At 44.4% G+C, this 13,343-nt stretch overlaps 1 protein-coding gene across 1 annotated transcript in view; it reads right to left on the reverse strand.

Moving 5' to 3' along the window:
• Cpa6 (carboxypeptidase A6) overlaps positions 1-13,343 on the reverse strand; it is a 304,771-nt gene that overhangs the window by 189,480 nt on the left and 101,948 nt on the right. The window contains exon 2 of the mRNA XM_075974646.1: positions 10,873-10,948. Within this exon, the coding sequence (XP_075830761.1) occupies positions 10,873-10,948 (76 nt within the window). The remainder of the gene's footprint in view (positions 1-10,872; positions 10,949-13,343) is intronic.

The following is a 13,343-nucleotide window of genomic DNA, read 5'->3' on the forward strand; positions in this document are numbered from 1 at the left end:
GCATTTTAAGCAACTTCTAAAACTTTAGAATTGACAGAGACATCTCGCTACCTGGACAGTCACCCAGATTTTTTTGACTTTCTATGGGAGGCCTCACCCTCTCTGAGGAGTAGGTGGGGGTGGGTGGGAGAAAAGGTGGGGTGAGCTGGGGGGGGAGGGAGAGGAAATTGGTTAGTATGTAAAATAAAAGAAATAAACAAAATTAGTTCTGTGCTTTCCTTATAGTTTGTAAATATTTCTCCCAACATTTGCCAAGTATTTACACGAAACAGTGAACTCTCTTGTGTGTAGAGCTGCCTTTGAACTTGTTTAAATACAAATTTCATGCCCACCGCCACCCTTCTTTTCCCAGTCTCTGAGTACAGTCTCACACATTCACCTGAGAAACACAGCTCTAATGCTTGCTGCCAATCATTCAGCTAAATCAAGATGGTATGCATTTGAACTGGTTAACCCCATTGTTAATCAAGGAAGAACGTAAAGAACTTTGAAGTTTGCTGGAGGTTGTTAGTTGGAGAAACAGCTAATGGCGCAGGCGCACACTGCAGTAGACAGTGTTGCAAATAAAGCCGTGTCTGTCTGTGGCAAACCCCGGCTCCTTCCAGCCCTACATCCTGCCTCAGCCTATGTGGATTTCTTAGTGATCTTTCCTGATCTTAGCTGGCCATCTGATGATACATATTTCACATCCCACTTTTTCTTAAATCATGTTCGAAGGAACTCCTTAAGTTGGGAGAATCATCCGCAGAATGGACAACAGAGCAGCTGCTCCGTTTTTCGTCTATGAAACGGAGATAGTAATGGCAACAGCTCTTTACATTATGTGGATTATATGAGACAACATGCATTGGACAACAGTACAGTTCTAATCACAAAGTCAGTGTGAAGAATGAAATCCTTTCATTTTCCTCTTCTGGTGAGGAGCGAGAGGGGCAGGGGCCTCATGCTATGTCACAGCGTGACAGAGAGACGGAAAGATCACCAGGGACACACGAAAGAGAACAGAACAGCCCACTCTGCTCTTACAGCCAGCTAGCCAATCACAGAAACTGCAGACATCTTGCTTAATATCCTAATTGTATATAAAAGGACCCACTCACTACCTTTCAGTGTTCTTTCACTGGGGACCATATTTCAATATGAATTTAAGAGGGAATAAACCATATTCAAATCATGAAACAATTTTATATTGAAATTTCTTATAAAATCAACAGCACAGTGTCTTTGTCAGAATTGCTTTTGTTATGGTAAAACACCATGGCCCAAAGAAATTTGGGAAGGAAATGGTGTTCACTTTCACATCAAAGACCATGACCAAAAGAACTCAAGCAGAAGCCATGGGGAACACTACTTTCTGGCTTACTCCTCATGGCTTGCTCAGCCTGATTTCTTATACAACACATGATCATCTCCCACACACCTCTGCACCTAGGACGGACCCTTCCACATCAATACACCACAGACTTGCTGACAGGCCAACCTTCCGGAGGCATTTTCTCAGTTAAGAGCCTCTCTCCCTTTAATCCCAGCACCTGTGAGACAGAGGCAGGTGTATCTCTAGGAGTCTGAGGCCCGCCCAGTCTCCACTGAGAGAGCCTGCAGATTCCTTCACAGATAAGTCTAGCTGACAGAAAAAACTGGCGAATCACACGCACATGGCTTCTGAGCTCTGCTTACACTTTAGTGAACATGGTTCCTCAGTACAATTTGCTGACCTAATGAATGGCTATCTGTCCCAAGCCAAGCTCTTGACACACTGACTGAGCTTTATTTTTCAAAGAGATAGTAATATTGAAGAAAGGAGGCAGACTGTAGACTGTTTCTTATCCTCTGCTTGTGTATTCTAGTTAGACCTTTCCCAAAGACTCACGACTTACTCTTTCTGTCATCAAAAGGTTGCGACTATCATGAAAATCTTAGCCTGCTTCCATGCACAAGCACCTTCCTCCTGTGCCTCCAATGGTGTCTCTCTCATGGGGACATGAATTAGGACTTGTGGAGTAACATCTCGACTCCTCAGAAACCCTGCACTAGGCCACTGTCATTTGTTGATCGGTTATGCCTTGTGCTCTGTACTGTCTCCTTATATCTTTCCTAATACACAAGATGCTGATTCTTAGTCAAGGTCAACTTCAAAATATGAGCAAACTGTGAGGAAATAGGAGGGGTACTGATGGTCAGAGAAACTAAAACTAAATGTAATTATCAAAACCAAAAACATCTTAGGAATGTTTGTGGGGCCCAACCATGGAAATTTTAATCCCTCTACATTTACACAGCTAAAAATAAACAAGAAAATAAAATGGTATGAAACAGGAAAGTCCTTTAATGAAGCAAAGTCTTTGTGCTTGCAGATGATGAATATGTAAAAGCGGCTTTGAAATTTATAGAGCACAAGACTGCTCCATATGTATTCCTAACAGCTCTCTGGGTTCTCAGGAGTGAGTTCGCTAATCAAGTATGTCAAAGGGTGAAACAGGTAAGGTAGTTTTGATTCTACAAAACCACAGATTAACTTCTAGGCAAAACACACGAACTCTGATCTTCAAATTCCAATTCTCCGATAATCAGCATTTTTGTATTTATCACTAGGCAACGCCCAAAGGCAAGAATGTTAAAGTTAAGAACCTAATGGCAGATTGCAGATCTCACAGGTGGCTTTCTCAAGGAACTTCTTAGCAAGCTGTCGCAGAAATCCTACTTCCTCCATAAGCGTTCCTTGGTGACGGAAGATGTGAACAATACTCTGCACCTCACAGCCTTATCCCTCACAGCAGACCTCTAACGCATTGCTCCATCGTTAGAAACACATGCTTATTTGCACCTATAGTTTTAGGCTTTGAAATCATGGTGATAATATGTTCAGTCATCTATCTGCTCTTGATAGGAACCCAAGTTCAGGCTGCTGGTGTTATAACTCCAGGAAAGTAGAAGGGTGAATGAATTACACTTGTTTATTCATTCATGAAACACTTGTTGAGCGCCTACTATGGCCAGGTGCTGGTGCTATGTAAATGAACTAGAGGTTGATCCTACCAAAGAAGAATGAAACACAGCCCTTTATTTGTAGAGATCTTCAGTCTTGTGAGGGAGATGAAGGAATGGAGGTCCGTAGGAAGAAGGCAACATAGTGACATTCCTATAAGTAGGACATGGAAGAGTCAGGATGTGAACGCAAGGATTTCTGTGGGAGCTCACAACGCTAACTGCTCTCCTCTTTTCCATGTACAGGACATCATGTGGTCAAATGTATAGAGAGGTCATTTCTTTAGCCACTGTTACTTATTCAGAATGCTTGTGGTTTGATGCTAGCCATCAGTGTCGTGGTCCCCTTCTCCAACAGAGGTTCTAGGGCCCATGATCTACTGCTCCCTAATCAACACTGACATCTAAAACCAGCCAAGGAATGGAAAATGACTTCACATTTATCCACTAAGAAATGCAGGACTTAAGCAAAATCTTTGTGGCCATGGCTGGTGTATATACAAAGCCTGCTCTATCTTCATGGGTCTAAGTATTGGCACCAATGTAGTCTGTACACTTGATAGAAAACCTCAGTTATAGAAAGCATAACTATCTTTTGAAAAGGAACGTCATCTAGTCATGCGTCATTGATCACGGGCTAAAGCCCACCACAAAGCACAAAAAATTCTCTCCAATCAATTTGTAGGTAAAAATTTAAGAACAACTATAAATGGTGCTCTATAATGGACAACAAAAAATAAGTATAGTTTGAAAGGTGGGTTGGGAAACAATAAAGATTCTTCTGATCCATACCTGGACTGTGTTTCTGGAGACAAGATAGCCAAACTCTCTTGAGCATCCTTTTCTCCTGCAGATGCCTTTCCATCTACCCATATGCTCATTCACAGAAACCTTGTGTTTCAGATCCACAGGATCTGATCAGTCTATTAGGGTGACAAAACACGAAGTAATATGGATGCTAGGATACAGCTATCCTCAGCATTCAATTCCAGTCAAACAATTTCAGGAGAACCTAGTGCTTTAGCCTCAGCTTCAAAGATAAGTGGTACTCACTGTGGGGGCAAAGCAGAAAGAGGGTCAGCTTGAGAAAAGCACTTAGTGAGAAACTACAGTTAGTCCAGTAAGACTAGATGGTGACAGTGGGAAATTCCAGAGAGGCGGGCAAGTGCCATCTGGAAGAGCTGCTGTGGCACACCAAAGGAACTATAAAACACAGTGGTCGTTTGTTACCTTGGCTGTGTGCTGAATTTCTCGGAGTATCTAACAAATACTAATAGGATCATTGAGTAAATGATTCAAAATTTCTTGCACTGGGCCAGATGTCAGCTTTTTATAAGATGTTTTCCAGAGTCAAGCATCATGGTGCGTGACTATACTATAAGATACTTGGGAATCTGAGGCAGGAGGATTATGCATGAGCTACACTGTGAGTTCAGAACCAACTTGAAAAATTGAGCAAGACTGGATCTCAAAATAAAAATAAGAAGGGTCAGGGATATAGCTAGGTGGGAGCACTTGTCTATTATCCCGTGGACTCAGGTCAATCCAATCCTTAGTACTGCAAAAGAAACAAAATCTTTATAGAGATTTCTATTTGTGGCTAGGATTGTAAATTACTGCTGTCAACCATGGGGGACACTAAGATAATGCTAAGTAGAGTCAACTTGTTCAGATTTCTATTTCCCCACCGTGTGGAGAACAAGTAGAAGTATGTGTGATACAACATGTAGGATATCTGAAGCCTGGTCTCTTTAGACCTATATTTTGGTCTAAAGAGGACCAGAGTCATAATGGGAAAGTGGCAGTCAGGATGGACTTAAGCAGCTGGTACTTCCTATCTGGGTTTGGAGTTCTGGTATGTGGGGTGGGGATGGATGGAGGATGCATGGGTGACAATGACCACACATTCTTTCCCAGTCTTCTAATTCTCTTGTCAAGTGCTGTGTCTGCCTTCCACTCTTTACATGTGGACTGACCCTGTCCTTTGGCAAGAAGACTGTGGCAGAAGCGATGTCCTGTGCTTGGGTTTAGGGAAAACTACAGCTTGTTCTCTCTCTCTCTCTCTCTCTCTCTCTCTCTCTCTCTCTCTGAGCCTGTGATTCTGCAATCAATCACCTTGGATAAACGCCCCACTTTGGGAAAGCTCAGCTCTGGGTGAAGGTCACTTCAATACTCTCCCTACTTTATGATCAACTGATTTGGGAATGTACTTATATTTACAAAATTCTTTTATAGACATGTCTAGATTACTGCCTGTGTGTTACCTAGGAGGGGATGTGCACACACCCAAACCCTGGGACAAGAATCCCTGGGATCATCCTGGAATCTTTTTTCCCATAGCAGTGAGTAAGAGATTTTTATAATCGTCTGGCCATGGTGACACATGCATGTAATTATAGCACTTGAGAGACTAAGGCAGGGGGATTGCCTGTGAGAGGGCAGTTTGAACTATATGTAGAAAGACTGTGTTGGGAGGGATGGAGGGAGAGAGAGGGAGGCAGGGAGAGGGGAGAGAAGGGAGAGAGAGAAATGGGCCCTTGATTTTGTCACCACATAACCAGTTCCTAATAAAGTTGGCATCCCTTAACTCCCATAGTATGAATTCTACCATCCATTTTTTTCCTTACAAGTCTCCCAGTTGATAAAAATCATTTAGTTGGACATAGGAATTTATAAACTTCCAGGAATTACAAGAGTTTCAAAGTTCCTGCAGCCCAGCTGTGTGACCTTCAAAACATCCACAAGTATTAGAGTACACCTATGTTCACCACAGCACAGAACTATAAAATGGGGGTGAGGAGAACCCATATTCCAGACAGCAGCAGCAACCATCATGGATGGAGCCTTCCTTATGGGGAGTATAGCATTCCAGCATATTCTCTCTCTCTCTCTCTCTCTCTCTCTCTCTCTCTCATATATATATATATATATATATATATATATATATATATATATATATTCCATCCTGACAGCAGTTTCCCCTCCCTCCTCTCCTCCCAGTCCTTCTTCTTCACTTCCCCTCTCCCCAAGATCTGCTGGTCTTCCATTTTCCTTCAGAAAGGGGGCAGGCCTCCCAGGGATATCAACCAAATATGGTTGTTGCAATAAGTTGCAACATATTTGGAGTTGCAATAAGTCTAGACACATCCCCTTTTATTAAGGCTGACTGAGGCAACCCAGTAGGAGGAAAAGGGTCCCAAGGACAGGCAAAAGACAGCCCTACTCCCCCTGTTGGGAGTTCCACAAGAACACCAAGCTACACAACCATAACCTGTACCAGGTTGGCTTCCAGGTTTTGCCTCAGTCTCTGGGAGCCTCCAGAGTGTGATCCTGAAATGACTGTCAGTGACATCTGGCCAAGCAACTGATATCTTTGAACTTGTGCTCCTGTGTGAAAAAACGAGACCAAGGCTGGGACAGGACAATTTCTTGCCTCTGATGAGGAATCTGGAAACAAATAACCATCATGTTTTCGTGCAGCAAGGACACAAAAGCAGATTGCGTAAGAGACACTCTGGAGCCTCACTCCAAGCTGCTTCTCCTCCTTCTCAGCACAAAGACCTGGTGGGGATCTGCAGATGGAGCACAGGGTTTGGATTCTAATTTTGCTCACCTGCAAACTGTTCCTCCTCTATCATAACTTGGCTTAAGCCACGGTTATGGTCTTAATTAACAATTTAATTGGCTGGTGCTTTCTCAATCCCATTCTCTGGGGGTACTGTTTTCTGTTTAATGTTCTTGTTTCGATTCTTCAGCAAAACTATAAAATTTAATTAGGAAAGCAAGCAGCTTTGCAACCGCAGCCCTATGTCTGTCTAATTAGCTATGTGTTGACCGTACGTTCTCAGATTCCGCTCAGTATTGTATGCACATCTTGCATTTGATCATGTTTCAGATAAGGCATTGTGAATTTACAGCTAAGCACGGCGGTGAGTCAGTTTCCACTTTCCCTAAGAGGCTCGGTTATAGACAGTGAAATCAGGAAAAGTAACTTAGAACCGTCACATTGGAAAATGAGAGCCAAGGGGCAGGATGTGGATGGTTACTGTATGATAAATCTGTTTTCCATTGCTCTGGGAATCAACATCAGTTTAGCTGTTTAAAACAAAGCCCACCTATTACCTCCCAGTCCTGCAGATCAGTGGTCCAGGCCCAGCTGGCTCGATTCTCCCCAGGGTCTCAATGGGCTAAAATCAAAGTATCCAGGAGTGGGCGGGGGGAGGGGTGTATTCTCATCGGGTCCTGCAATCTATAGGACTGATATCTTCATTTCATGCTTTCCTGTCAGTTAGGGGTCATTCTCATATCCCAGAATTCACTGTCATTGGCATTCTGGGCCATGTGACTCCCAGGAAGGGTTCCCAGCATAGCCGGGTTTGTGAACTGCTGTCTTTAAGACGATGAGCAATGTTCCGTTCTGCTGACCTCTTCCTCTGTGATAGCTGGAGGAAAACTCTTGGCTTCTAAAGGTTCCTCTGACTTTCTCAGACCCACCCCAGGTAGTCTCCACTCTGCTCTGCAATGTGCCATCAACACTGGGATGCCCATCCTGCCTGCTCACAGTGAAGCTATTCTGCAGTGCAGGGGCAGAAGCATTCAGAGAGCTGGGGCCTTTAGAATTCTGTCAACTATATCTTATTCTAGGAGAAAGGGGACAATACTCCTCTTGGTAGCTCCTCCTTTGTCTCCCAAGAGCACTGCACAGACACATGGAAGCTGTTTGCTGTGACCCTGGTTCTGGCCCATGAGCCCCCACAGGGCAGAAGATAACAGAAAATCAATTCTTTCTTCCCCTCAGACTGCTTTCTCAAGATTTCCAGAATTTCTGCTCTCCACAGTGGGAGAGGATCCCTTGGTGAAATAATTCAAATTTAAAATAACATCAAAATAGGAGGGTGCTTCTAGGTAGAAAGTTATCCAAGTTCAACACCTCAAACTCCAGTCCAGGAAGACTACCCCACTTGCGAAAGGAAATGAAGCAGTGTGTAGAAGAGACTCTACAGAGCAGCCTGACATGCTGTCTTTCGGGGGGCCTGTTTGCATAGCTCTCCCGGGGCTGGTATCAGGGAACTTAGATTTTCGGAAGACTCCCGTCACTGTCATCGATAAGAGTGACTCACTGCACCTATGCTGTTTGTGCAAACCGCATAGCTCATGTCAAATACCTGGCTTTCCTCTGGGAATCTGGAAGTTTGGTATGTGTTAGGAAGAGCATGGTATAATCAGGTCTGCATAAGAACGATGAGCACCGAGTCTCTAGTGAGCCTCTCTGGCAGCCATCACTGTGCATGTGAGAATCAGGCATCTTCTGTGTGAGGCCATTGAGCAGGTCCGTGGGAGCCTCTGCCTGGGTTCTCCTGGACCCCCTCACGCATCGTTCCCCTCTAGTGACTCTGCTCCCCAGTGCACATCACAGCCAGCTTTCACGATGAGTCACGTGAGGCCTCATGCCAATCACTGAGTCCCTGGCGCCATTCCTCATTGCTGCTTTCCCCACCCTTCTTTGAATTGTCTTCTAAGTTCCTGTAGCTCCATGGCTGACCACTTTCCTTAAAGACTAAATGAAAGCAGATTTTAGGACTGTTTTGCTGTAATATTGTGTGCATGTTTCCTTTGAGACTGAAGCATTCCACCCTCTAAGAAAAGGCTGGGAGCCAGAAGGTAAACTTCTCCAAACAGTTTCAGGAAGTCTCAGAAACCCACCAGAGCGCTAGGCCCCTCCTCCTAAGAGTAAGCAATAAATACTTCTGACCATCACTCTTAGATAAGCCAAGCTGCAAAGATGGTTCTGTGAGAAGACTAGCTGCCTAGCAGAAGCAGAAACCAGCCAACCTTCCTAGAAGAGGGTTAGAACAACTAAGGCACTCGGAAAGGTGCTCTCCAGCCTGTTGAGCTGTCTGCAGCCCGTGTAGTATGTTCCAGGTTCCCTGTGCTGGAGTGGCCTTGGTGACGCCGCTGTCTTTGAGTGATTTCTGCTCCTTTAAGGAACCTGTCACCCATACTCCTGGAAGTAACCCCAATTAGACTCACTGGTTTATCAAGCTGGACTTTGGTGGGATCCACACTTTGCTCTGCCAGGGGCTCCCTATGTCTGTGGTGAGTCAATGAACATGTTGTGTCTCCCCAGGAAAAGTCTTGTCTTACAGCATTTGCCACTCATGTAAATGTGCAAAGCACTCATATGTGGGCATCCGTGCCAGTGGCCTTCTGAATGCTCAATATATTTTGCTTTCATTTATGGAGCAATTGTATCACTCTTTTTTTCTTAATGATTTTTTTATCATTTTTAATTATGAGGTAAAGAGCATATACACATGAGTGAAGTTGCTTCAGAAGCCAGATGAGGACATCAGATCCCCTGAGATGGAGTTCTGAGCTGCCTGACATGGGTGCTGGGAACTGAACCCAGGTCCTCTAGAGCTGTATGTTCTCCCCCCCCCCCTTTCTGTCTCTCAATGGTCTGGCTGACCTGGAACTCACTATGTAAACTAGGCTAGCCTTGAATTTACAAACATCCTTTGCCTCTACCTCCAATTGTATCACTCTTGATAATGGCAAGTGACCATTATCAAAACTGACTAAATGAAGAAAATCCTGTGCTTCCGTGTTTGATTCAGAATCACTGTTCCCTCAAACAGGACTCTCTCTTCCTGTGCTGTATTTAAACGTGATGGGGCGGAGACAGAAAGGTCTACTTGAATTTCCTTTGCTTCTGTGCTGTGCTTAGCTCCCTGGCGGGATGTCTGGGAAGAAGTGTCTGGTTATCATAGCTGAGAACGTTGCGAGGCAGACGACCCTGCCCTTCCACAGAGGGTTAATCCCCAGCACTACAGGGTGGGGGCCTTGGAGTGGGAGAGTGTTAGGATACTCCAGCAAATCTTTCTGGGTTGAAAAATAAGCATGAGTTGCAGAAGGCCACAAGATACCATTACTTGTCTTAGGGTCAGAAAAGAGGGAAAGATAAGAGATCGATGACCGCAGAGTTCAAATGGGAGTCCATTTGCATATAAGTGCTATATTTACAAGGAAGGTGCCAAACAGAAGATCTGACAAGCAGAGAAAGTTCAAAGGCCTGGTAGCTACAAACCACTCACTTACAAGTCACTGGTGGACTCTCTTCCACGTCCTCTAGCCCCCTCACCACAGAGGCTTGAACTTTCATCACCGAGAGAAAACCTCACTGTCTCATGTTAAAGATGAACGAGGCCCCTCTGGCAATCTGCTTTGCTGTCTTTGTCTTTTAGGAGCCCCACACAGCACATGCTCCATGGACCAGTCTATTCCAGCATGGGAGAGAATCAGTAGCCACCCTTCTCATCTTAAGTTTTTAGTTGAAGCTGATAACCACAGGCAGTGACAGAATGATGAGAGACCCTCACTCCAGATCCACGCAACCCACTAGAGAATGAATGAGCAACACCTTCAGCTGTTGGTGAGAAAACCCTCAACATACAGCAATGTTAATGACTGCCCAGCTTCAACTTCCCCAATTTACGTCTACTTAAAAGTTTAATCCAAAGAAGAAGGTAGGCGTGTTTGAGGAAGATTTCAAAGGGGAGAAGTGGAGTTCTGAAAACTCTGAATTAAATTCACAACCCCAAAGAGAACATTGATTATTTACCACTTCCGGATGCTCACTGGGAACACAACAGTGAACAAACCTCCCAAGAAGCATCCATTCTACCTGGCAGATGGATAGTCAGTGAACGAGCAAATAAACGGTGTGAAGGATAATTCAGGCCCTGTCTGCATTCCACTTGCCTTTAAATGCTCTTCCACGCCATTTCTTTACCTGATTAATTATTCTAATTATTCAACCTCAGTCCACAAAATCAAGTCACAAATAGGCCACAGGCTTGACCACAAGACAAGCGCACGCTCCGTTACCTGGAGTTGGTGGTAGATGCCCTTGAGTGCGAAGGCTTCCTCTTCAGTTTTGGGTGTGAGCCTTATCACCTTATCACTGCAAAAGAGGGAGGAAGGCCAGAGTTACTATTTAAGCATAAAACAGACATCGTTTTTCTTTCTTTTCTTTTTTTTCCCCCAGAACAAAGAAGAGTTGATTTAATGCATAGTCAATGGTATGGCAGGCATGGGAATAGCAAACACGCCTGCTAGTCCTTTTTCTAAAACCTTTTAAGACATTTTCTGTGCTTTTAATAAAAGCAGTACAGCTTTTCATTGAGCCTTAAGTATTTAAGCCAGTTGTCGGTGTTTTCTGATTGCATCCGGTCTCTTTTCTTAGTCTGAATCATCTTCGGTATTTCATGAGGGGTGGGGGATATAGACCCACATATTATATCATGCTTTTATCTTTCAGAACGGCAGTTTCCAAGATGAGGTAAGGCCAACATGGAAGGCATCAAGCCCGCGGGTAATGGTTTTTAGGTCTGTGTGCTCACTTCTAATCCCTTAGCTTTGTCAGTTCCAATGATCTCATCACACCTTCTTGGGTTCTATGAATGAGAAGCCTTCTTGGCTTGCTGACAACAATCCAGTGCATTTTGAGCAGCCTTGTTCTAATGCAGCTTTGTGCATTGGTTTTCCCCAGAACCATCCCAAACAATCTCTCAGTACCAATGTCAGGAAATCCATATGAAAGAAAGCAGGCAGCAAACCTGTCAAGTCTGTCTAAAGCAATGCTAAGTGTAACCTGGGGAATTGAAGCTTGAACACATAGCTGTCCTCTCTGGCGCGGATGCCTCTGACCTTTGTTCTTCTGGATTCCACAGACCCTGGCCTCTCCCACCTGACCCAGTACAATTCTTGGCAGCAATAGGCAACTCAGCTGGGTGCTATGGCTTTTCTGATAGATGGATCACCTGACAGCTTGCTGAGAAACACCTCCATCTGGGGCCCTGTCAGCTCCTCCTTCAGCATGCAGAGGAAGCAATCTGGAGCTGTTTTACAGCCACAAGGAGAGGTTTTTTTTTTTTTTTTTTTTTTTTTAGATGGATAATTCAACCTGGCATCTGGCTCTTCTGAGAGTACAGGATATAAAAAGCCCACCACCCCTGGGATGATTTAACTCTGAAAATGGTAGCTCAAACCTAGCATTGTGATTTTTATAACAAAATGGTCACTTTATCCTAGCCTTTATAAATTCTCAGGCACGGCTTCAGAAACGTATTTATTGCTGCTTGTTTATCAAAGAACGGAAAGCAAAGGCTGCTACCCAGGGAAGGCAACAGGATATTGGCCCTTTCTTCTGCAAACCAGTGGTATATGTCGGCGGAATCATCAGTAATCCAAATCCAACAAAGGCTCTTTCTTTAGCAGGGAAATCCACATGGCCCCAAATGCCCCTGTTTGTTTCACCAAACAAAAGCTTGTTCTTCCTGGGTCTGACAGCCAGTGTTTGCCTGAAGCAGGAGCCATAATTTGGTACTGTAAACAGGGAAGCCCTAGGTATTGAGTTTAGAGAAAAGCATAGCTGGGCATTACTATCTAAGACGATGGCCTGACGTTTCCCTTTTCGTGAGTGGAAGTTAGATGATAACCTCGTGTATCACTTCTGCTTGTCTGGAACAGGAAAGGACACACGGGCTGGCCGGCCACTGGTCTTCTGTGGATTTTCCTGTCTCTGTCTCTCATCTTCTTGAGGAGCATTGGGACAAGAAATCGAATGTAGCTTTATGTAGTCTTAGTTATTTATCCCATTGGGTTTATTTTGGGCCATTATGTGATCACATAGTCCACCATGGGGGTGGAGGGGATCTTGGTGGCAGGAGCTGGAGGCATCTGGGCATATTGCATCTGTAGTCAGAAGCCAGAGGGTGCTCGGCTGGCTTTCTCCTTTGCTTAGTCTATGACCCGAGCCTAGGGAATGGCACCGCCCATGTTTAGGGTGAGCCTTTCTTCCTCAATAAAGAGAACCAACATCATTCTTTGCACACTCCCAGAGGCTTGTCTCCTAGGTAATGATAGCTGTTACCTTGATACAATAGTAAATAACTGTTATATGTGGGTTCTGGGAATCCAAACTCCAGTCCTCACACTTATACAGCAAGTCACTTACCAGCTGAACTGTCTCCCCAGTCCTGATAGGTTCCCTTTATAGCCCGTGAATTTATAGGTGATGATACTGTTCATTGCTTTGGATTAAGATCAGCAAATCAAGCAACTGAACACAGCTTAAGGCTAGAGAGACTATTGGGCAAGTAGGCAGTTGTGCATGTGTTTGTTGACCAGATACTTATTTCTAACTCAGGGAGTCTATACAGAGTTGTCTGAAGGACAGCATGCTAGTGTGTGTGTGTGTGTGTGTGTGTGTGTGTGAGTGTGTGTGAGTGTGTGTGAGTGTGTGTGTGTGTGCGCGCACACACACACACACACATGCACTGGGTACTAACATCAGG

This window comes from Microtus pennsylvanicus, chromosome 5 (assembly GCF_037038515.1).
Source record: "Microtus pennsylvanicus isolate mMicPen1 chromosome 5, mMicPen1.hap1, whole genome shotgun sequence".
Classification (NCBI taxonomy): Eukaryota; Metazoa; Chordata; class Mammalia; order Rodentia; family Cricetidae; genus Microtus; species Microtus pennsylvanicus.